This window comes from Sphaeramia orbicularis, chromosome 19 (genome assembly GCF_902148855.1).
Source record: "Sphaeramia orbicularis chromosome 19, fSphaOr1.1, whole genome shotgun sequence".
In the NCBI taxonomy this organism is placed as follows: Eukaryota; Metazoa; Chordata; class Actinopteri; order Kurtiformes; family Apogonidae; genus Sphaeramia; species Sphaeramia orbicularis.
The window spans coordinates 15,770,471-15,797,033 of NC_043975.1; the positions used below are offsets into that span (position 1 = coordinate 15,770,471).

At 37.5% G+C, this 26,563-nt stretch overlaps 1 protein-coding gene across 6 annotated transcripts in view; it reads left to right on the forward strand.

Moving 5' to 3' along the window:
- LOC115410082 (protein shisa-6-like) overlaps nucleotides 1-26,563 on the forward strand; it is a 113,558-nt gene that overhangs the window by 12,364 nt on the left and 74,631 nt on the right. For all 6 annotated transcript variants that reach the window (XM_030121512.1, XM_030121513.1, XM_030121517.1 and 3 more), the window contains exon 4: nucleotides 9,361-9,462. In XM_030121512.1, coding sequence (XP_029977372.1) covers nucleotides 9,361-9,462 — 102 coding nt within the window. The remainder of the gene's footprint in view (nucleotides 1-9,360; nucleotides 9,463-26,563) is intronic.

Sequence of the window (26,563 nt, forward strand, 5' to 3'; positions counted from 1 at the left end):
CACCTTTAGTAGTGAAAACCTGCAGTTCCTCAAATGAACATCTAAGGGTGACTCCAAATGCAAGACAGTCCTCATAGAACACTGTGTTAAAATGTCCAAATTTAATGCAGAAAAACAAATATGAAACTAATTATTATGAAATGTCTCCAGACTTATACAAAAGATTTTTATTTATTTACCTTTTTTTGGTTTTGGTCTCTCTAGCTAATTTTCCCATTCATGACAACTGTAAAGGGCATTAACCCTTTCATGTATACTGGTCACTACAGTGGACAGCTATTCAAATCTGGTCTCTTTCATTGACTTAATTGTTTTAGTTCCATATCAGCCAACACAGTGGACGCTTATGCATCATTTCATACACTGACATTCAGACCATTACTGTAACTTTGCTGTTCTTGATAAACCTGAACGGTATTAACATGTTTGAGTGAAAATCAATTCCTTGTTATTGTTATTAGACTGTAATTAACAGTTTTTTAAACAAAAGGTTTTTTTTTTCCATATTATCTCCATAAAGTGAGTAATAACTTATAGTATGTTAAAATGTGACAAAACATCAGATTAGCAGCATTAAAAAAATGTATTTCATAGCTGTCACACAGTATATCAGTAAAAATAAACACATGGTGTCCAGCTGAGTGGATATTTTTTGCAATTCCATGAAAATAGGTTCATAAAAAAATTTCAATTGCAGTGTTTTTTTCACGCCTAAACAGAGATAAAAACACTCAGGATAAAATCTTGATTAAGGTTCCCATAATTTGTGCATGAAAGGGTTAATATTTATATAATTCACTAGTTTAACCTAAAGTCTAATTAGAGTTTAATTGAAAAAGTAGCAACTTTTAGCAATGGTAGGAATTATCTGTTTGTTTGACTTCGGCTGCTGAGCTTCTGGTCATTGAATAAAACATAATTTTTCCCATCAAGTGTCAACTATAGTTATGTTTGAAAAGTTACACTAAAAATACAGATGATTCTGTCATAAAGTTTATTAATATTTATTACAACAACCAGCTTGCTGGTGTAGCTTAGCGGCATTAGCATTATTTCATCAGCTAGCCTGTTAATTAGGGCAGCTACTGCTTATATTGATGAAGATTTATTATGGAGCTGAAATGCTGTTTAAGATGACAGTATTAGTTTGTTTTCATTTAGCATCAGCTTGAGAGATTTTGCTCCCCAGCACAATCCTGTTTCTAAAAAAACAAAACAAAACAAAACTGTACTTGATTACTTGAACTGTACTGATTAATAATCCAAACAACAAAATCCATAGGGTGTACAGTCACGGAAAAAAATTATGAGACCATCAAAAGTCATCAAAAACAATGGTTATGCAATCAAGTACTAACTCCTGTGTGTATCATGTGACTAAAACAGACAGAAAAGAAAACATGGAGTGCCTAAAAGCATTGTTTTTGTCAGTACAGTGCCATAGATATTGATGTAAGAACTGAAGTGATTTGGGTTATTATCAAGAAAATGATGGAAAATGGATAGATATAAGCTCTGAAATTAAACTCTTATGAGCTATTTTTGTTGTTATCATTATATTTATCCAAACAAATGTGCCTTTAGTTCTACCAGACATTAATATGAACAGAAATTGAAGAAAATAAGGGTATTTTAATCATTTTTTCCGCAACTATATTAGATCAGTAGATAGTTTGTGTCACCAGTGGAGGTTTGGGTCTTTATGGGTTAAATAAAATGACAGATTTCTCTGAATTTGAATGTAGAAACATCATATATAATAGAAGCACAAGAATCAACAAAATGTACAATGTTGCCCATAAAGCTGGATTATAATATTTTTACCTCATCTAATGAAATGATTGTGACAATAGTCGCTTTTCCATTGGACATATGCGCAAAACTTTACTGATTTTTACTAAATGTAAAAAAAAACAGAAGTGCGTAATGTCAGTTTTTCCATTAAATTACAAATGCGATGATTTGTTTATTTAGTATCACGAGATGTCAGAAGTCATTCCATAAACATGAACATAAATATCTGTTGTTTTGAATCTAGAATGCTTGATTCCCCTCCAGATATCAGCTTCTTAAAGTAAACTCTTATGAGCTATTTTTGTTCTTATCATTATATTTGTCCAAACAAATGTACCTTTAGTTGTACCAGGCATTAAAATGAACAAGAAATTGAAGAAAACAAGGGTGATCTAACAATTTTTTCCACAACTGTAGAATTTATTCACCATATTCCCCACTACTTTTTTTAAATCAGCTGGAGAGACCCCCCTAAAGTAAAGAAGATCCTGTCAGCTACTGTTAAGAGTGGGAATCACATCCATTTCTTTGCTCCACAGTGCAGTAATGATGCACAGCTGCCCATATAGTAACCATCTCTATACCAATAGATTTTTTTTTTTTTAACCTCAGAGCTTTGTTTAGCCTTCAGTCTAAAAATACATGATTTATTTTTTTCAATCCTTGTGTGATGACACGGTACCCTCGCTGCACTGCAAAACTTCGCCGCATTTTTAGAAACTATATATTCCTTTAACAAAAAACACGGCCCAAAGCGAAAACAGAACAGACAGCATAATATGATACCAGCGCAAATGCTGCTATTTTTATTCATATCCACTCTGCATTGTTGTGAGGCTCAGATCCTCTTTTAGGTTGGGGTGTAAACACAGCAACCCTGCAGCCACAACAAGGAGCGGACCTTGAAAGGGAGGTACCTTTACAGGAGTTTGCCTTTGGTTAAAGTAAACAATAAGCGCTTCTCTGAGTAATGCATTTCGGCCAACAGCACTCTTCAGATGAGGCTGATTTATTTACTGCGCACCACAGGCTAAGATTTGCCTTTTTTTTTTTTTGTTTTCTGGAAAAGTGTTGCTTGGTTTCCTCTGACATTTTCTTAATATGTAGAATGATGAAATATAGTTTTCAGGTAGCGCAGAGAGGAGCTATTTCCTCCCTGTCTCAGCTTAGTCAACAGAATAGAAATCCAAAACAAAAAACACAAAAAAAGCAAAAACCTCTCATATTCCAGTTCAATGAAAAAAAAGAAAAGAATAAGCAAATTGGATTATGAGTTATGGAGCTGCTTGTACTGCATCACAAGTGTCAGAATAAGCAGAATAAGAATGAATGTGAAAAGCCTTGAGCCAGTGTGTGTTTAAGCTCTTATGCAGCGCTCGAGGGATTTGAGCAATTTTGTTTGAGATGAGCGACCTCTCGAGCTTAAGGTCAGCTGCTGTGGACAATTAGAGGTTGCGATGATAGAATAACATTTCCAGCTATTTAGCAGCTTCAACATGACCTTCAGATATTTTTAAAGCAGAAAGCTCTCCGTGTGTGACTTACCCAAATAACAATTTTTGTCTAAATAACGAAGTGTTGATTTAATTACTCTAATTATCCGCCAATAGGCACTTTTATAATGATATTCAGTGAGCCTTCCAGTCCCACCACTACAAGCGAAAACACACCTGCCCCCTCTGCACACGACCTCCACCCATTTAATTAAGTTTACTGCTATAACATCTTCACTGCGACCTCGCTGGCTCCCCATTGGCCAGATAATCATCACTCACATGTTAAAAACATTTCTATGCTGACGGCATAAACGAGTGGAATAGAAGCTTCTGTGAAGCCATGTTAGCTCAGCATCTGAAAAGCCCCGTCTAATTGTTTCCTGCCATCCATCTCATTATTGCCTCTCATTAAACAACAGGACCTTTGACCCCCATGGGTGTACATGTGTGTTCTGGAACAGGTGTGAAGGCAGGCCTCCATCAGCATCTCATTCCAGTATTAATGAGGTGTTAAAGACCACTATGGCGACTGGAAATGGATCTACTGGTGCTTTCAAATACGGTCACATTTTTACAAGCCTCTAATTGTCCTTTCTTCATGACCTGAGTGGACATTTTCTGCAAACTCTTGAGTTCATCAGTTATGACGTTTTTGGTGACATTTGCAGAAATTGGTGAAAACTATGGAAGTAAATTTTTCTAGTGAATACTAAATTAAAACACTGAAGGCTCAGTCACGTATGCCATTTCTTTATAAAATGTCTGAGAAAAAAGTTGACATTTCCGTCAGCCTCATCTTTTGTCTTTCCTACTTTACATTCCCAGCTCATTAGGTTGTTGAATTATTAGCCTCAGTGGTTTCCAGATGCTTTTTTAAGAATTGCTGTATGGTTACTGGACATTGGGTCTACAGGTCCTTCAAATGGGGCTGATTTGCCATGTTTTTGAGTTCATACAAATGCTCATCTCTTGTAACATTCACAATCTTGTAGGTGGAATTATGTGTTGTTGCAATTGCAGATGTTTTTCTGAAATAACAGAGGACCAAGACATACTTTTTTTGGTGCATGTTAACTAGGGATGGAAATCAAGAACCGGTTCCAGTAGCTCAATTCCTTCAAATCGTTTGCCTGCTTGCTAAACGATTCTGCTTATCAATTTTGCCTTCGTTATGCATGTGTGATGACATCACATGTATGCTGGATTGTTTTGGTTCAGAATGTAGCCAACATGGTGTCAAGGCAGAAACGCTCCAAAGTATGGCTATATTCCACGTGAAAAGATGACACCAGAGCCTCTTGTACTACTTGCAAAGCTTCCATTTCTTCAAAGGGGGTTAATCCCTCCAATATGCTCAAACATTTGCCCACACAGCATGTAATTCATTTGCAGGAATGTCACATGTTTGATGAACTACTTGGAGATGCTTGTGAATCTACCGGCAAAGCAAACACCAGGGCGTCATCCGGGCCTAGCTCAAGAGGGGGGCAACAAATGCCCCCCGTGCCCCCTCAAATAAAAGTTTCCAAAGGCAGGGAAAAGGAAAATGTGGTGCACAACAGTGGGAGACAGAGGAATTAGTGAAGTGTCTTAAGGTTCACTTTCATTTTGTACAGTCGTATGGTATGCATACTCTATATATAAATTTTCTGAGCAGAGATGGAAATATAAAAGATAGTTAATGCAAACAAACCCATTTGAACTCTTTTATTGTTTCACCCAGTGAGAATTGATAAGAGAATCGATAAGGAATTGGAATCGTTAAATTCTTATCAGTTCCCATCCCTAATGTTAACTTAATATATTGTATGTTTAGTTCAATAGACTCTTGAATATAATGTTTGAGGAAAATGTTTATATTCAAAACAGCTTCATTATGCCTTTGCATTTCCTATATTGTATTTGATGTCCACAAGCTTGATCATTGCATTGCACTTCTAATTACCACTTGAAGTTAAGCCAGCTATGGCCACTAATTATATTATTATGAGGCAATAGTAGAAACTCCACTATGATTTCCTGCAAGCAAAATAGCCTCAGTTTAATCATCAGAAATGAGTAGTCATTTTTTGACAACAAAACAAAATTCATTTTGTTGCTAGCAAAAAAAAAAAAAGTGTGGAAAAAAGGGGTGAAAACCGTCTAAACTGTCACTTTTTGTAGTTGAGACTACAGGAAACCACAGGCTACAGTCAACTTTCCTGTCCTCTGCCAACCTTAAAAACAACCGCAAACATGCAACAAATCACAAATTCTGAGCTTCCACAAAAATTCCACTTACAAGGTTGGGAATTCCACAAGAATTGAACACGGCTATATTTGAAGTCATGGCATTTCCGGTCACTGCATCAGACTTTCAACCGTCTCTAGTCACTACTGACCAAAGATGGAGCAGTGTGGGTCAGTATTCTGGACATGCATTCGACAGCGAATTTTTTTTTCCCATTGCAGCCTAAACATGTATCTGGAACTGAGAAAGCACAAGAGGGAGATAAGGATATAAAGATATGTAACAGCTGAATGATTTTATCGAGTTGATGTACACAGCTCTGTGTCCACTCCAGCAGATCGGCGTCTGATAATGGTATGAAATCAGTATACCATGTAAATTACCTCTGCCTGGCTGTTAAAGCTTAATCGACCTTGGAGTGTGCTAACCTCCCCGATGCCAGCCGCACCTCGTTCACCCCACCCTACAAAGTACCACATCAACCTCAGTTCATGATATAATTATCTTAATATTCATATTTTCCCCCTCTGAAGTAATTCAGGGTGTAGCTTTTGAGTGAAGAGAAGTCTGATTAAAAAAAGCGTTACCGTATGAATCCTCCCTGCCTGCTAGTTCCGGGACTCGTTCATTTTCAGGGCACATCGTTGAGGTGAAAGTCACAATTTTCTTTGTATCAAGGACGATAAATTCATAATGCGTAGCCTTCCCCCTGCAGCCTCTTCATGCTACCTCACCTTAATGAGCTGGGAATGGGAGCAGTACGAAAGGGAGCGATTGCTTTTGAAGGGTGTTTCAGATTCAAGGGTTGTCGCAGTGGGTCGTGGAGTGGCCTACCAATGACAAAGGTGACAAAAGAAGAAGACAACAATAGCGTATGTGCGTGTCACACACAGAATTGCTTGTATGATGGAATGGGAAAATAACCCCAGTAGATATAAGATACTCTGTCTGCAGCTATGAAAGCAGACCAGGGAGAGGTGTGATTGAGTTCAAAGAGCACTGGTACGTGGGTGGTTGAAACATATTGCCTTTTCTTTTCATTTTTTTTTCTTTTGGAAGATTGTTGTACTACATGTTCTTCACATTTCCACCATTTCTCCTTTTTCTCTGCCTGGGGGAAATGACACCACAGGGAAGTTTTCCATTTGACACCATGTAAAAGACACACCTGGGGCCATTGAAAAGATGATGGAAAAGCCCAAACACAATTTTTTAATCTTAACAGGTTTCATGTTCACATTTTACCACTTTATTTTAGTTCAGCGGTTCAAAATCGTTTAGTCTGTGACATCCCAAAGGTGTATTTAAAAGTTGAATATGATGTTGGGGAGCTGTGAGGGACAAAATCAAATCAGATGCTATAGAGGTGGAGGTATACTGACTTCTACAATATCTTAAAGCTAACTGAGTCAAGATGGAGCCTTGCCAACATTTCTCAGTTTGTTTCAAGGTTCAATATGTAAAGTCAAGCGTCCATGTGTGCTCAAGTTAAGTTTGCTATGGGGTGTGTTTTGTCCTGAGAAGCAGTCCTTTGTTGATGAAGACTAAGACCCAATCCCAATTAACCCTTAGGGGTCTGAGCCTATTTTGGCCATTTTTGAGCACTTTTGATTTTGCCTTTATAAACTATATAAAGAAATGTTTACTATACCCATGTTTGGCCTCTTTTTTTTTCAGCACAACTTCATCTATATAATCTGCCTATTATTTTCTCACTTTAACCTACTATATTAACATAAAAGGACAAAAAACACAAAAAATGTAAAATCCAATTTGAAAAATTTATATAATTTATTGCATAAATAACACAAAGATGATTAACGAACCTTCGCAAAGACTTTAAAAGTGAATATTGGTTCCAAATACTAGGTATATAAAACCAAAATTGCACAACTACCTATACTTTACACAGGCATTTTCTCCGGTTTTCTCCCCACTTCCCCACCCCTGGTCCTCCCATTTTCCACATCTGGTTCAGGTGGGGGTCATTCTCACCCTTACCTGTAATGCTAAAGCAATCTGTGGATTAGAATCGTCATATTCGGCCAGTGCTTTCCATTTTGAAAAAGGACAAAAAATGATGAAGGTATGGTCAAAGATATAACGCCCCCCCACCTCATTTACATACTTTTATTCATGTTTGTTTGCTCTGGATTCAAAACGTCATATCTCCGTTTGTATTTGCTCTATCAACATCAAATAAAAAGTGGGACAGTGTTTCAGGTCCCCACTTTCAAATGCAATTGTCACCAGTGGTCTACGTGACCAACTTCCAACGCTACGACGTGTTAAATATATCATGTGATTGAGTCACGGGACCGTGACCATGGACCCCTAAGGGTTAACCCCTTAGCCCTCCCCCTTAGCCCTCACCCTTACCTCTACCCCTTGGCCCTTGCACTTGGAAATACCCCTTGAAATGGAGCTGTAAGGGTTAGGGGTTGAAACATTCCCCTATGAAATGGGACAACCCTTTGTGACCTGTTACGTCATCAGCAGTCATCGATGCTGCTATTAACAGTTGCGACAACTTTGTTTCTGAAAGTATTCACCATGTCGTCAGCAGTTGTAACCGTCTCTGCTGCATGGGCTTTCGTCATCTCTTTGCGTCTATCAACCGCAAACCGCAGAAATGAGGTCTAGTACACATTGAAACTGCATTAAATGGTCGATCAAATTATTAAATATGTACATTTGTGTGTTTCTTTCATCACACTGCTGCACTTTTTGGCTCTGTTTACCTCCATCTTGCTCTGTTTACCTCCATCTTTGATCAGAATTATGGGAAATTTCTCCTACCCCTCCGTTCGTAGTGTGGTCCTGAAATATTTGTTTTGAGGTCTATACAGCTCTCCACCTTAGCCTTTCACCTCCGTCTAATCAAGAAACGGGCCAATACTACTCCTTCACATGTATGCACAAAACGGAGGGGTAGGGGTAAGGGGGAGAGGCCAAGGGGTGATATGGGATTCAGCCTAACTCCTTTTCTAATCTATGTATTTGTGTCCCCTCGCACCAGACCATGTGCTTATTCCTATTAACAGAATACTTACCTACAACTAATACTCTCAGACTGTCCTAGAAAAGAAATCCCTTTTCCGTGGTTTCTACCAATTTTGAGTTTTTCCTCACTCAAACCCAGGATCTAAGCACACAGAGTGATGTACAGCATATTGCACAGATTCTCTCATATTGTGATACTGGCCTTTGAAAATAAAACTGAAGTGAGCTGAATTGAATCACTCAAAAATCCATCAGACAATCCAGATGTGGTTTAGAAAATGAAGCTATGTTGATATTGGCATATCTATTTATTTGTAAGTTTTGTTTTTACTTCACAGCACTTTGCAAGAAACATAGTTGATATTCTGCAGCTGCTTAATGCAAACTTAATATCATTAGTAGAGCCAAGCAAATCCCATATTAATCAAAGCCTTCATTGCTTATATAAAGGCTCAGCCATGCAAAAAAAAGGAAAAAAAAAGTGAAAATGCCAGATACAAATCTTTTTTCCCCCACACATATTTCATTTTAGTAATTACGGGGGTGGTGAAAGCAAAGAATACAGGAGTATATACTGTATATGTTTTATGCCCACTTCTTTGGATGCGGTTGCTGTAATGTCTGAGTGGACAAAATAAACTAACAGTGTGTGTGTGTGTGTGTGTGTGTGTGTGTGTGTGTTTGTCTGCCCGACTGATTGTGTTTGTGTGTGCATCCCTGTGTGTTCGGACATAAATGTGTGGATGTGAATGGTTACTGTGTGGTGGTCCTGCCTGTGTGTGTGTGTGTGCGTGTGCGTGTGTGTGTGTGTGTGTGTGTGTGTGTGTGTGAAAACAGGTCTTCACTATGGGAAGGACAGCGTTCGGAGCAGTGGAGGCGCCGACCTTCACAACTTCATCTCCTCTGGTTTCGTGACGCTGGGTCGAGGCCATCCAAAAGGTAAAAACGTCTTTTCTTTCTTTCTTTTTGTTGCAACACAGGAGATTGAATTAACTTTTCTTATCTGCGAAACATTGTGCCATCAAACCCGCTGAATACTAAAGCACCCTACGAGACATTCCGCATGCAACACTGTTGATCAACAACGATACACCGACAGAGGTGAAATGTTTCCAGATTCAATTTCCCTCCCAGCAATTCACATGAACTCCTGCCTCTGCATTTTGCAATTAAATACAAACCCACACTTAGCGACAGGGAGGAGAAGGTGACTCCAAACACTACATACACATCCACAGCACATGCAGCCATTAGCCAGGGGCCAGAGTTTTCCCATGGGTAATACACTGATTAGTATGCAGCCATGTTGGCCGAGCTCTTGTGATTTATTCCCATCCATTTTGGCTGCACAAATCAGACAGACCATAAGTGTGTGTGTTTGTGTGTGTGTGTCACCTCACGGAGGTTGCAAGGTGAGCTATTTTACCCGATTCTGTTTTCAAATGTTTAATTAAATGTGCTTCTGCCAGAGACAAAATGCTGTTTCATTCTACTGCTGTGTATACACTCTGCTCTTCCTCTTTGCCGTGCTGATTTCCTGTTCATCGTCCTAATTACAGCTGCGGACGACCCTGTCTTTTCTTTAATAAATACCAGCTTGGATTTTCGTGTCGCCTTGGTGGGGGCGGGTGGCTCAGCTTTTTTTTTTTTTTAAAAAAGTATCTCAGCTTTGTTTCCAAAGTGCACAAAGCAGCGGGGGCCTGGAAGCTTGTCTCCACTCCTGTTTCTAATGAGGGACCGTTACATTTATGTTTACATGAAATTAGCTGTTTTTCTCCTTCATTTTTGTTTCTGTTTGTTTTCATCCCAAGAGGGGGGCTGTTTCACAATGGTATTCATACGCATTCACTGCTGAACAAAAAAAAAAATACAAAAATAAAAAATCTGGTATTCTTTGTTGCCACCCCACCACCAGAGATGAGTAATAAGAAAACAATGATTAGCTTTCATGAATCCAAGATTTTCTTTCTGTACACATATCACAAAAACTCTATTCGAAGCATTTACAGCTACTATATACTTGTCACAACAACAGCGTGGGGTATGGTTTAGCATTCAGCATCTGTGCAGTCAAATCTGTTTTCTTACAGCGGGTAGCTTTTGATTCCTCTGCTGCAAAACAAATGAGATGTGACAGATTGAGATCTTGGAAAGGTCTGCTGACACTAAGATTTCTTCCAAAAAAAAAAGAAAAGAAAGAAAGTAAAGCACATGCTAGAGGCTCAGTTAACAGCATTCATCTTTGCAGTGTCTTGTGCCTAGAGGCAGGTATTACAGGGGATTGAATCCTGAAATCAATGAAACATTGGTTTGAAGTTTGGTTTGGATATTGCTGAGTGTGTTACGTGAATTTGGGATGTAGAAGAGCATTTCTGCTAAGTCAGAAAAAGAAGTATTAGAATTGTGTCATAAAAGTTAATTCTTAAAACATTATAGCAGCATATATTAAAGGAGTGATATTTTGCTTTTTTGAATGGAGTTATGCATTTTAAAACATTTCCCTGTGGTCCACATAAACTGTAAATGCCATGCTTGGGTCTGAATTCTTCATTACTTCAACTGCATAGATCCATCTTTAAACCTATTTCTGACACGAAAAAGGTCATTTTGAGCGCTGGCCCTTTAAATGCACATGACCCCACCCCCTTCAGGTTGTTGACCGTGCTGTTCTGTCCTGTTCAACCACTTGTGTTCATTAATACAAGCAACAACTGAACATTTTAGGTAATCGACTCAAAGTTTGGACATATTTTCAGTTTTAACTACAAGTGCTGCTGCTCACAAACAATTATGTCAGAGAAATGTTTGTCTAAGTCTTGACCTTATACGTGCAAATTTCGTGATGTAGCTAGTTATAAACGTATCAAATTAAGAAGGAATTAAAACGAGTTGTAGAAATCCACTTGATTTTTGCCAAAATGAATATAAAGATAGCTTTGCAGCACATGGAGGGTTAAAATTTTTATGAACTATTAGGGTGCAAATACACAAATAAATATACCAAAGACTAATAAAAGTGGGTTTAGCAAAACAGGACCCCTTTAAAGCGGCAATGATCGGGCCATCAAACCTTTGCACATGCATTAATGAAAACATATAGAGGTCTCGGATTTTGTAAAAAAAAAAAAAAAAAAAAAAAAGGAGGTAATTATTACTTTTGTGTCAACAGTTGAATGAAAATGGCAAAAATCAGGAAATAAATGCATGCTGAATTAAAAAATATGGACTTCTTATTGGGTAAGAGGTATGACTCCAACAGGCTTTTTTGTATTCAGACCCAATTCCTTTACCTTCTAAATCTGGTTCCATTGGGTGAAACCTTAAGTTGCGGCTCAATCTCTGAAATTGTGTAGGGTGTGCTACTATTAATCCCTGTTTTTTTCATCATAAACATCTGAAGTCACTTAGGTTATTTTTCTGGAAGGAGTTTGTAAATTAAGGAATGGGTGAAATGATTGTATCCGACCAAAATTGTGAACTTCAGGTTATGCAGATTTGATAACACTGAAATACCATGACAAAGTTAAAGAAATATTTTTTATAATACAAAAATGTCATGTTATAATGTGAAAAAATATTTTACAAAAATATAACAATGACTGTTTCTTTTTGTGGCCTGGCAGTAATAGGCTTCTATAACAGGGTGGAGAGGGAAACCAACAGTTTAAGCAAACCTCCCCCGCTCACTCACTCTTTTTACAAGCACTCTTCATGTCCATAACAGCAGAATCAATTCAACTACTTGTGATTAAAAGATAGAAATTGGTACAATCTGTGTTCAGTATTGGACAATGCGCTGACATTAACCTGACTGATTAAATCATTTGCAAATTGTGAGTAAATCACTTGACCCAGCGGTGAATTTATCCAAATTCTGTGGATAGATTTAGTGTTTGAGCTATAAACCTGTGGGCTTATGTGAACTCACAGTGATTATGTGGAGTCACGTTAAGGTTAACAGCAAGTAAACAGTCCGGCCATATTTAAATCACCAAGCTCGATCATTTTTTGAAGAGGTTTGCACAGCTTGGTTTGCTCTGGCTGAGTGAAACGAAACTGGGCAAAAAAAGAGAAAACTGCAAACATATTTTCTCTGGTCATTCTGTGGAAAAATTCACATGAACCTGAAAACAGATGTTGTCTCCTTTGCTATTTAAGTTGCTGCGCTGACACAAGAAGGTTTAAGAGTCCTGATGTGGTTTTCTGGTTGGCGGTAAGCTCAGCGTCTGCTACGCTGGTTAATTATACAGGCGGAAAGTGTGTTTGCTTGTTAATTATATGGCAGGATGTGTGTGTGAGTGTGTGTGTGTGTGTTGCGGTATAGCCCTTGGGGAGGACATGTGAGGTCAGTGGGTGTTGCTGAGCGTCGGAGCAGGTGGATGATGCACATCTGTGTACGAGTATACACAACCCTAGACAACCCTGTGATGAACCCTGAAGGGAAACACTAACCCGACCTCACATCATGTTTGGCACTTTGACTTTCACCGCAGTCAAACAGTTACTGTGTTGTAATAATGGAACACTCCCTTTAGTTTGCACTTCTACTGTTGTTAATACTTAACTACATGTCCCAGAATGCCTTTCAACAACCTGTAAAAGAGTGTGATTTCTCCTATCATTTCTCCTATGAGTTTTAAGCCAGTTTTATATAGTGTGTAGTCTGAATTTTCAGTTATATGGGTTACATACAGTCACGGACAAAATTATTAGACCACCAAAAGTCATCAAAAACAACAGTTATGCAATCCAGTGCTAACTCCTGTGTGTGTCATGTGACTAAAACAGACAGAAAAGAAAACATGGAATGTCTAAAAGCACTGTTTTTGGCAGTACAATGCCACAGCTATTGATGTAAGAACTGAAGTGATTTTGGTTATTATAAAGAAAACCATGGAAAATAATAAGATATCAGCTCTGAAATTAAACTATTATGAGCTATTAAATGCTGTTATCATTATATTTGTGCAAACAAATGTGCGTTTAGTTGTACCAGGCATTAAAATGAACAAGAAATTGAAGAAAACAAGGGTTGTGTAATAATTTTTTCCGCGACTGTATTATTTTGACACAGCTGTAGGAAATGCATTGTATTCATTATCAAGATTAACAACAAAACTTCACCTCTTTGTTCATGTGCTCCTGTTTTTAAGTTGCTCCAGTTGTTACATGATCACATTTGCACAAGAGGTGAAACTCAGCGAGCTAACAATACTACTGACATCGAACAATACCCCCAACCACACAGCAAACTAACACTGACATACTAGATGCTAAGGGATTACTTCATTTACTTCATGAATATTAACACATAATCCATAATTATGCACAAATTAATGTACATAATGTAGAAAGACATAAATTAGCACTACCACATCTAATGTTACATAAACAGGTCAGATATTGTAATTATGTAACTTTATGTTATGTTTTATTAATACTGATTATGCCGTTGATGGTCTTGCTAGTGTGTCATTTTAAATACAATTACAGTAGGGTTTTCTATCAGGGAAAGTATGTTTTATTCAATAAACAGAAGCTCTGAGTAAGCTGTCAATGAAAGCCTCCACAGTGAATGTTAATCCCTTCAATTAGCCATAAATTGTTATTAACCCTTGTGTGGTGTTCAGATTTGTGTTTTGTGGGTGTAGTGGACCCACTGCATTTGTGGGTTTTTAATTCAACATAATCAAACAATTTTATGTTAAAATATTCAACAGATTTTTACTTCATCCCAATTACAAGCAACATAAAAAGCATATATGTTTAATATTTGCCTTTTGCCTTTGCTAGGTCACATTTATGAATTAAAATGCTCCTCGCTTTTAGTTTGTTTTTTCAGTAAAATGTAATATAATCAAGACATGAAAGGAAAAAATTCATACAAAAATAATTACTCATCATTTTTCTTTTAATAAAAAATGAAAATGGGTTCCACAGACCCAAACACCATACAAAGGTTAACAGAGCCCTGCAGTGAACTGGTGACACATCCGGGGGTATACCATACCTTCACCTGAGGGTACCTCGGAAAAACTCCAGCATCTCTGCAACCCTCTATTTTGCTCTATTTCATCTAGGAGATAGAACAGCAATAAAACGAAATAGAGCAGCTACATAATGTTGACTGTGTGTCCAACAATGTCCATTGTGTTTGCTGTGTATTTAATCTCCTAGAAGTTAAATTTCATTACTCAGATTATATCATTTGAATGATTTCCTGTATTTAAATCAACTGCCAGACAGAAACTGGTTAGAAAGGATGTGATTCATAAAAAAGCTCAGTGTCTTGTTTTGGTGGTCCTGTCAGTGGAAAATAAATGTAATACATCTTCTGTCAGCAATTTTATGGTAAGTTTCAACCTATAAAAGACATCTTGTGGATTTACTGGACCTAGTTGGCTGTATTAAAGTCATTTCCCAGTGGCAGTAAAACTTCAACATCACACATCCCTCAAACTACAGCAGTATTTCCTAGCTTATTATATAATACAACACAAAACCTGATATCACTGATAAGTGCATCTGGGACACAGAACTTGTCTGAAAGTTGTTTTGTTTGCTCAGAAGGAGGTTATAGTGTCACTACTTTTGAGAAAAAAAAGCAAAACCCTGCAGTTGTTACATTCATTTAAGGCAAGAGAAAGCTGCCACGGGAAGAATGAGCTGCATTCTTCTCCAGCAGTGACTCATAATGGACTGTTGATGAAGCTCAGCTGCTGAAGAAATACAACTGTTAAGGGAAAAGTTGGCATCAAAAATGGCAGTGGCGGTGAATCAGTACTGTTGTAAGTTGGCAGGAATTAATTTTCAATTTGTGTAGCGTGGCACAGAAATAGAGAGCGAGATAATCATTTAAAAAGTAATTCAAGACAACTTCTTACATACATATTAGGTGGAGCGTGAGAGTGCATCTGCATGATCATTTGCTGATTCTGATAGTTTTCTCTGAGCATTAAAATCAGAAACACTGGTTGTCTTTCAAACCATGTACTGACATTACATACATACTGTATATGCTATCCTACTGCGACATCCTATAATAATATACAGTACAGTATACCCTATGTGAAGATTAATGCAGGATACTAGAGTCACATGACCATCAGGCTTATCACCATGGAAACATTTATCAGGGAACTGTTGGCAGGCATTTACTAAAGTATATGTTACAGAGAAATGTACATGAAATCACAAGATACAATTTAGATGGATTTCATCAACTCCACCGTTGACCTCTAGCATTAACTTTCTCATGAGATCCTTTCAAAATCATAATTTGTATGAAAATCTTTAATGGGAATTCAAACCTATTGCAGTGTTATGCATTCTGATGTGTAGTTGTTCATCTGTCCACATTGCACAGTCAATTAGTTCTGAGCTGTAAACTCATCCCACAAACTGTGTGTTACCATAGTACTTCATCAGAATAGCTAGTGAGTCACAATACAGTGTGTCAAAAACAGCCTGTCAAAAATGCCAAGATGTCTTACTACATCTGGTCACATTTTTACAGTATGTAAGCCAGCATGGTTTTCCAGCTCTTCCCACTCACAATCCTCTGCATAACTGGCAGAAAGATGATAACTGCAAGGCACACTGATAAGACAATGTAGTATTTCCCAACAGTATACAAACCAGATGCAACACTATGTACTTTTGTAAGGAGCTGCAGACTGTACAAAGTAAAAAGTGCCCTGATGTTGGTAAATTAGAAATATGTGTCTTGTTGCACCCTGATAGTAAACTAAAGAAGATGGCAGTAATGCAGTATATCTGTGTGAAATATTAATCTGTTAGAATTATACAGGAGATTTAGCTGATACCTGCTCTAGTCAGCTTTGGTTAATTCTCCAAAAATGGGTTGCATTTGTAGTAGTTTACCTCAAACACAAGAATGATAACAAATAAATTTAGTGACATTCCCATAGTCAGTGGTGTAGTGGTCCCTGGAGAAGTGGGTATACTCTCAATTTTTGCCTTTTTTTCCCAAATAGTCCAGAGAAAACACCCAGTTTTAGAAACAGTGACATGTAAGACTACTCTATTTAGTTTAACCAAAAATCCATCAGTAGTATTTGCTCGCTATTATAAAATTATCATGACTTGATCAGGAGCAGTTTGTAGATAGTACTAGTCACACAAGCAGCTGCGTGAATGTAAAATGAGTAATTTGGAAACTACCTTAAAACTTTCCTCAGAATTATGCATTCCATGAAAATAGGTTCTCTCAATATGTGAAAGACATTTATTCTGCTTTTCTCATTTGCATTTCCAATAATTGCGCGTCTTTCAACGAGATGTGCAGTGACCTGTCAATCAACGGGGGTGGAACTGGCCCCTGAGATGTCCAATCAGGTTCCAGAGGAGGCCAAAGGTAGTTAGCAATATTTTCCTCGGCATGACCGGCCCTATTCTGCCTCTGATTGGCTCTTCAGTCCTCATGCCTAAAGTTAACCAATCCAATCAGTGAAGGCAGCGAATACTTGCCAATTAGAGGCAGAGTAGGGCGGGTCATGACTTCACCATCCAAGGGGAAAAAAATGGTGGTTTGGCTCGCAGATAGAATGATGCACATCAGGGGGGATTTAGAAGTTGGTATACGCAATGCTGACTGAAAAATAAGTTATAGTTAATAGTTGTGGTTTTGAAATAAAATCCAGAATCCTGTTTGTTTGAAACTGAACTGAGATGATTGATTTGAAATGAGACAAGAGGGCAAAAATCACCTTGAAACCAGTCTCAAAGCAAAACGCTACATCAACACAACAAAATACTTGTGGTCAGAATCAGTCTGCCAGTAGTAGATGATATGTTTAAACACAGCTAAGGAGCGCTGCGGCTGTTTTGTTGGGGATTTAGAAGCTTTTATCCTTTCTGTTTTTCAGAAAACGGGTTTAAAGTAAAAGTCTGTCACACTTTTTTTTTTTGGTACTTTAAGTTTTTTGGAAATCTTCTTTGATGGTGTATTTTTCAGTCCATCCACCCTGTTTGACAACACCTTTTTGCAAATTTCTCCCTTTATTTATCATGCACAGCTGTTTACCTTGCTCTTGTCCCCTCAGCCATCTGTCCAGATCGATGTACCGCCTCACACATTCCTCAGCTCCTGTGTGTTCTATTGTCCTGTTGTCCAAAAATTAGGAGGCAGTGAGGTTGAGGCTTCTGTCAAACTGAGCCAAACTAATGAGGAGGCTCAGTGAGCTGTTGTGTGTGTGTGTGCGTGTGCGTGTGTGTGTGTGTGTGTGTGTGTGCACTGCTGTCAGATGGGACTGTGCTGTTACACTGCCTTGGGTGTAAAAACTGCAGAACTCAGATTGAAGTGCAAGAGTCGCCAGTAATTGTATAAAAGTTCTCTGGGAACATAATCTCAGAAGATAGATAAGAGCGGGCCTTGGTGGCTTTGCTTGGGCTTGTTTTGCCGGCAGTGGTGATGCAACGCTACAACATACCATCATTCCTATACGCAGACAAACGCCCAACCAGTAGGCTTATATTAATTGTTCTTGTCACAGAAGAACTTTGGTGTACTTTTCTATTCACTCTCTGTCACAGACAAAACCTCTGCACTGTAAATCACTGTCACATTGTCGCACATATTTCTCTTTGCTGGAGTGCGTTCAAACAGAGAAAAGCTCGAGCATGCACAGAGGATTGATAATCCCTGCCATTGATGTCGCTAGATTACAACTCCTGCACCTTGATTGATTGAAATTTTCTGCGTAAGACCGTAGAGCGGATTGACAGCCAGCATTTTAAATTTGATAGGGTATTAAAAATGCAGCATGCCAGCTGTAATTGGTGGAATGCGTCAATTTTAATTATTTTTCCATATGTCAGTCTTTGTTGATATGAAATGCAGCCAAGCTACAGCATCCGGAGAAGTGATTACTTCAGACAAAGCCTCCATCCTTGACTTAGCGTTTGCCATACTTCATTACCTTGCTAAGCTCAACTTTTAATTCTGCCCTGTGGAGGAACTCAAATTGGTTTTCATGGCAGGCAATTATTGTTTTTTATGAATATGATGTGTCTGGAATGGTGGATATGGTGATGTAGCAGCAGAATTAGCGGGGGATGTTATCACAGAACTTTTATTTACAGTGCATTTTCAGCATATTATAGCTGCAAGAGGCACTAATTGGCATGCTCCTTCCATTAACTTGTACAGAAACAGTAAGACCATTGGGACTAACAAGGAAAGAACTTGCATGAAAAAAGTGATTCTAACAGAGCAAACATGGATTATTTAGTTCTGCTGCTATACACAAACAGCTGCTTTCCTCTAATTTGTCTTTTTGTTTACCTTTTGTGAAGGACTTGATGACAGGGTATTAAAAAAAAACCCTCTCTGAGTTCTGTACTTCCTTCTGATTGTGAAACCGTCATCTCCTGTTCCTTCGAATGAATCAGATGCAGTGGAACAACAAGCCCACAGGCAGTATCATCATTTGCAGCCCGTGTAATCAACACTCCAGGCTGATGAGGCAGAAGATGAAAACATCCGCCCATGAAAACCTTTGGTGTTGTTTTTCACTGTGTACCTTAAACAAGCTCAGACAGGAACTGATTCATACGGTGACCACGGAAAAAGGCTCCGATGCATCATCGTGCCAAGGGCCGAAAATTACATCTTTGATGCAAAGCTGTGCTTCCCAGCAAATCAAACACAGTCACTCTGTTCTGACTTACTACTTATTCAATGCATGTAGAGACTGACTCACTATTTGTGATGAAAAACACAGACAAACATAGACGTATTCGAAGTCAAATCAAAATGATGTATAGCATCGGTTTGAAACTTTTTTCACTTTAAGATTTAGAAGAGAAATTTACCTTCCTGAACCGCATCAACATCTGCATTTTTCACTGACTCTTCCACCATCAAAACAACTTTGAACAAATGCATGTTTTGATTCCAAATCCACATTAAGGCTGTGAATCTGGGATAGAATTTCTGAAAGTCAATCGTAGTTAAACATTACTCTGAAAATAAATGTGCAGAGCATGTGCATGGGATACAAATAAACAACCAAGACACAACAAACAGTTCAAATGCAGATGAATACAAGGATTTGACTGGATTAAGTCTTTGCTGTTAAAAGACTCTTCATCTATTTGACTGAAAAATTCACTCACATTTAGCATTTTTGTGTCTTACTCTGCCAACTGGAAACTAAAAAAAAACAAGAATGATGAACACCAGGAAAACAGTGGAAAAGACAAATAAGTAATTTCAGTTATTTACATTTAGGTGAATTGTAAAGTAATTATTTCAAGTACATAATTATTGCGACAGGCCTACACCTTACATGTCATAGTAGTCAATCAACATACCTACAGTAGTTGGATTTGAAAATGAAACACTACGTGAAAGGATATTGGTTTCATTTCCTTGTGCGATAACAATGAAAAGATTTTAGATATACTCTGGCTTTTATGAACATCCCTTCCAGCTTATTTCTTTTTTTTTTTCTTTAAACACATATCTTCATTGAATTTTAACACATTATATATCTTTTCTGACGTGAATTGGTAACATTGTGTGACCCCGAAAACCATAACACCCCCCCAGCAATGAAAGTAAATAAATAATAATTGACAGACAATATAATTAATAGTGACTTGAATACTTGTCATCATCCATTTTTGTATGTCTGATACATAATCAAACATTATTTAAAAGTAATAATAATGATTTTAAAAAAAAGGGGAGGGGGAATGGTCTGACTGTAAATTATGATGGGAGTGGGGGATTATAAATTGAACTTCATCCCACTCGTTTTCAAATGTTGGACGTTCTTTTATATAATCCTTTTGTAGTTTGGTTTTAATGCAAATTTGAAATAAATAAATAAACTAACTAACAAACAAATGATTATGAGATATTAGGCTTTAATTCTAAAAAAATTGAGAAATGAATTCCATCTCTTCTGGAAGATATGAGTTTTTTGTTTAATTGTGTACGAGTCTTACAATAGCTATGCAGGATGAGAATTCTGCAATCTATGAATTCAATGATGGACAATCAACACTTTTCCAGTGTTTAGCTATAAAACATTTTGCAAGTTTCAGACAGAGGTTCACCAGCCTACTTTCATGAGTTCTAAGTACTAAAGTTTCTGGAATAAGACCTAGAATACAGATCTCTGGGCACATTGGGATTTTTTTTGTCTATAATGTTGGAAATTGTGTCAGTTTATTACAAATATGCAATAAAACAAAGTAATCTTACTTAGTCCTTTTAAATAAAACAGATAGTAAGAAATCATGAAAAAAAACATATACATATACATGAAAACAAAGTATGATTTCACTAGTCGCTTTTCCATTGACCCTCAAACTGCGCAAATATAACTTGCGCATAAAAATTTACCTGATGGAAAAACAACAATTTTGCCAAAAAGTCTCATTTTTCGATTAAAAGTTTTTGCGCTGGCAAGAGGTGGTTTTTCGGGCATAGCGAAAATGCTATATCACGCAAAACTGCAATGGAAAGACCTTTTTTTGCAACTAGAGTCAGCTGAATTAAAAAAACGGATGTTGACAGACGTTACAATGAGAAGAAGAAGAAGAAGAAACATGTCGCGGTATGTGTGGGCACACCAGGAAACCCAATCATTTTTTAATTTAGTACAAGATAGAGGAGTAATATATAATAATAACGAATATATCTGTAAATCAACACCATATTTACGTTCGTCGCCATGTTTATGGAATGACTTCTCATGTCATCTCGCGATAATAAATAAACAATTCATCACATTTGTGATTTAATGGAAAAACCGACATTATGCACTTCTGTTTTTTCAACATTTAGTAAATATCGGTAAAATTTTGCGCAGATGTCCAATGGAAAAGCAACTACTTGCACATTCAAAAAGGAATGGGAGGAAGAATAATTTATTTAATCCCACCCTTTCTCCACACAACAGTCTATCCTTTAGCTTCCTATCAGCATAATGTAGGAAAAATCAAGTCCCTTGGATTTTTTGTGAATAATTAACCTCACTTATCATCCTCACGTACGTACATGTGAGGATTTTGTGTTGCATGTTAATTATCCTTCTCCAAATTTCTTGCATATGTTCACATTTCCAAATACGGTGATAAAAGGTACCTCTCTTGGTTCCATATTTTATACAGGTGTCTGGGATAATACGGTTAAATTTGTTACGTTTTTCATGAGTTATATAGGATCTCATAATTCCTCCCAGCTTTTGTACCATCCTCCTTCACAGACAAAACTTCCTCTTGTGGAGTTTAGACACTTTGACATCCAGGTCCCACTTCAGGGAGCAATCTGAACCCTCGAATCAGTTTTAAGGAGCTAAATGTCCAGCCGGGCAGCTTACTTTTACCACGGCCAGAGTTTTTGACTGACAGCTCGCTCCTATCAGGCCCAGTGTACCTGCTCATACAAATTGATGGTCAGGTTCAAGGGAGGTGGCACGGCTGACCTGCTGGCTAAGCATCTGCAGAATCACCAATAAGAAAGTGTTAATAAGGTCCTGCAGAGAGCGGGGCCTGGGGCCGTGGCACTCATTAGCAGTAAGAGAGATCAAGACAGAGTTCTCTTCCACACAATAAGGAGAGATGACCAGACATCTCTATCCTTTACCCTGTCTCTGGAGTGTCGCCTGCTGAATATGCAGGAGATTCTAGGATTAGGACAAAGGTGAAATTGTGGGACTTAAGGAAGCAGAGAAGTAGTTGTGTTTTTGCAGGTAAATACACACCCTGGCCAAAAAAAAAAAAAAAAAGCCCCACACAATATTTTGCTGGCCTGCCTTCAGCTTTGATTCACCTTCACTGTAGCATCATTAATGCCATGAAATTCTCATGCAATGTCACAATAAATGTCACAACTTGCACTGGTTTATGGCCAAGAGTCAGACAGCTGCATAGAGTCTTCCCAAACATTCTCAGTGTAGTTAAGGTCTGGACACTGTGACAGCCAATCCATGTGTGAAAGTGAATGAGAAGGTTAGAGGTTAGATAACATCTTGTAGAAACATATTAATCACTGCAGTAATAATGCAATGGATGGCTCTTACCTATTTTGTCAGTTAAATCTACTTTTGGACTTTTATTTGATTGGTAAAATCAGAGTGTGACGTTATTTTCACAAAAACATATAGTCGCAGAAAAAAATTATTAGACCACTCTTGTTTTCTTGAATTTTTTGTTCATTTTAATGCCTGATACAACTAAAGGTACATTTGTTTGAACAAATATAATAATAACAACAAAAAAAGCACATAAGAGTTTAATTTAAGAGCTGATATCTATCCATTTTCCATGTTTCCTTGATAATAACCAAAATCACTTCAGTTCTTACATTAATAGCTATGGCATTGTACTGACAAAAACAGTGCTTTTAGGTGTTCCATGTTTTCTTTTCTGTCTGTTTTAGTCACATGATACACACAGGAGGTAGTACTTGATTGCATAACCATTGTTTTGGACTTTTGATGACCTGGAATTTCCCCTTGTGGGACAAATAAAGGCATATCTTATCTTATCTTATGATGGTCAAATATTTTTTTCCGCAATTGTATATTCTAGTTTGACACTTTAACCCTGTAATGCCTGAACCATTAAATCACTGACAGAAAATCCCAGTTCTTTGAAACTGGAGCCTTTATTGGTCCTTCTGAATAGCCAGATTTTTTTTTTTTTTTAAATATCAATTTCCATGTATGCGTTTGTATCGTATTTGATACATTGGGTATCAATGCTCAAATATTATTTTTGAACAAACAAAAACATAACACAAAAATGTCTAACAAATTGGTAATTCCTTTTCAAAACTGACAAAGTTCTGCCTCCTTCCTCATTAATTTAATCTTGTAGTGTCACTGGAAAGGCCTCTGGCTTCCTCCCCCCTGGTGGATTATTCATGTATTACATGTGTCTAATTTTATACATCAGGTTTTTCAACAAAAAAAAAATAAAAATCACACTAATCATGTAGAGGGCTGCAAAACTCATGTATCAAATATAATACATTTGGGGTTATAGGGTTAAAAAGATGTTGCTAGCCTTTGTGAAGCTAATGCTATTTAGTTCAGTCCTTCCTAACACTCCAACCTCTATGCAGCAGAAGTATCTTAAAATGTAAATGCAAAATGTTACTCTAATAGGCTTGGAACAGTGACTCAGTAAGTGTTTTCAGGACTTATTCTGCTCTAATTTGCATTTATTTTTGACATGCTAATAGGTTTAATGGTGACTTCTCTTGAAAATTATGAAAAAAAAAAAAAATATTGCACTGATCATGTAGAGGGCTTCAAAACTCATGTATCAAATATGATACGTTTGGCATTATAGGGTTAATGTCTTACCATATAGTAGGACACAACAATAGAATCATGCAATTTTGGTTGTGTTTTAGCCACATGCTACACACAGAAATGAGAAAATATTGACTTTCAAATGAAGTCTATTACATGCATTTACTTAACCATCACCCTCAACCTTCAACATAAACTGAGGCAGTACAATTAGCAGTAGAAAAGAAATTGGCCAGTAAGGAGTGGGTATCTGAGCCTTTACAGCCACTCTGGGATAACTAATTACAGTTTTTCTTACCCTCATTTTCACAAGTCAACAGAAATCCTCAGTGTCCTTTAACTGAATTAATGACAGTCTGTGGGTTTAGAGAAATTAACACAAGCTACACAAACCTCGTAGGGTTTTCGAAAATACCACCACAACTCAAATATTTTGAGGTCAGTGAATGACAAGTCACCCTACACTTCGTGACAAGACTCGCTGGTATCCTGAGGAACAATAGCACTTCCAGATACACTGCAGTCAATTACAGTGATGTGAGATGCGGGGGCAGACAGAGGAAATGACAGTTGGGAGACAGCTCTCTTATCATTGTCCTTCTGTTGTGGCCACTTTGAAACAAGTGGAGCTATTTGTCTGGCAGTGAGGTATGCTGGAGGGATGAGAAAAAAGTCTTTTATCTTGGATGGAAAAGGGGGAATAATACACGAAATGTAGTGCAGACAGAATATGCTAGTGGGTAAAAAGAAAAAAAAAGATGGGGCTTAAACAAGAAAAGGGATTTTGAGAGCAGGGGTTTGGCAGGTAAAATGGCAGGGGAAGAGATAGAGTCCTCACAGGCAGGTATTCGGGGACAATGGGCTGACAAGGATGCTGTGATGTTTGCTCAGGCACGGTAGCGTGCTCTTAATGTGCAGCATCAATCAAGATGCTGCCCACCGCACAGCATGGCAACTTTTATCGCCGCTCATTAAAGTAAGTGCAGATATTTTATGCATCAGTTGGAATGCAAGGACTTTTTCATGCTAATTTCCTTCCTTTAGATTCGTTATTCATCATCTTTGATCAACGGGGTCCTGTACACAAATAAAGTGAAGAGGCTGCGCAGCCTGATGAATCCAGAGAGCGCCATGTGCTGAAGCATCACATCTGCGGACTGTAGCTGCTTAAGTTTATTTAGCAAGCTCAGGAGTTTTATATATGTTTAATGAAACTGTATAATACATTAAACCCTCCTCCGGTTGTTTAACAACACTCTTCTTTTTGAGTCAAATTAAAGGAGTGTTACATTAACTTGTTTTTTATGAGGGAGTATTTATCATCCTTTAAAGTGGACAACAAGCAGATTCTGGAAGTTTTTCAGGTCATTAGCTCTGATGAAAAGAACATTTAACATATTGAAATCCACATTATATACAGTCACTCTACATTTATTACCTCCACCAAAGAACGGTGGAGGTTATGTTTTCATCAGGGTTTATCTGTTTGTTTGTTTGTTTGTTTGTTTGTTTGTCTGTTAGCAAGATCACTCAAAAAGTTATGGAAGGATTTTCATGAAATTTTCAGGAAATGGTGGTACTGGCACAAGGAACAAATGATTAAATTTTGGTGGTGGTGGGGGGGCTGATCTGCCTTGACTGAGGTCCGCGCTCTCCGAGTGCTTTTCTAGTTTATTTATTTCGAGCAAGTGAGCATTTACAAGACAAATGACCTGCATATGATAGTATCTGTTAATACAAATACAATCAATAGAATACATGCTGGTACAATATTTCAAAAACATTCATTTATGCTCCAAAAGGAGTGGGAAGAAGAAAACTTTTTTAATCCCACCCCCATTTATTATCAATAACTTAACATAGTTTCAAGTTCTCAATCCTGTCTTTAAACTTCAAACCAAGACAAGGAACAAATAGGCCTATACTAAATTATAATCAACTCATTCAACAGTATTTATATTATTATTTAACCAAAATATGTGTGAAAAACAGAAACAAAGTGCATCCACGGGTAACAGTTAACTTACATTATAATACCAATTACATACCAACAATGGTAAGAAAACTCCAATACCACTAATGGGAAAAAACAGCACATACCAGCAATGGTAAGAACAGTACCAGAGGGTAAAGAATAGCATGTACCAGCAATGGTAAGAACAATACCAGAGGGTAAAGGACAATATATACCAACCTAGTGAGGAACAACAAGCACACATCAACATTGTAAGACAGAATATTGATGTAACATAAGTATTAAGACCCTTTATCTTTATACTGTGACCAGACCATATGTTTATATAGCAGTTTAAATCAATCTCTTCAATCTTTTCTGTCAGTTTTAAGTTAAATCAGCTTGCAGAGCATCATGGGTTTTTTCATTATTTACTTGTCTGTGATGAATTTAATAATGATCTAATCAAAAATCTGGGGTCTTCGAGCTCCATGTCCAACTAGTGTAAGTTTAGAATTTTTCCATTAAGGCCAAATCCAGATGTTCTTTGAGCAACATAGTTAAACTGACACAGTTGTGTTTTCAGACAGACATATTAGTATAATCAAGTGCTCTGTATAGCATTCCACCAACCCAATAAACACACATTTACACATAAATGTTATTTATGTATTGTTCAAAATCTTATCTTAGGGACACATTTGTAACTTTAAGTCTGTTTATACCAGGCATGAGAATTTATTTCCATGTGCATTTTGCGTCATCAGATATTTTGTATTGTAAGACTTGT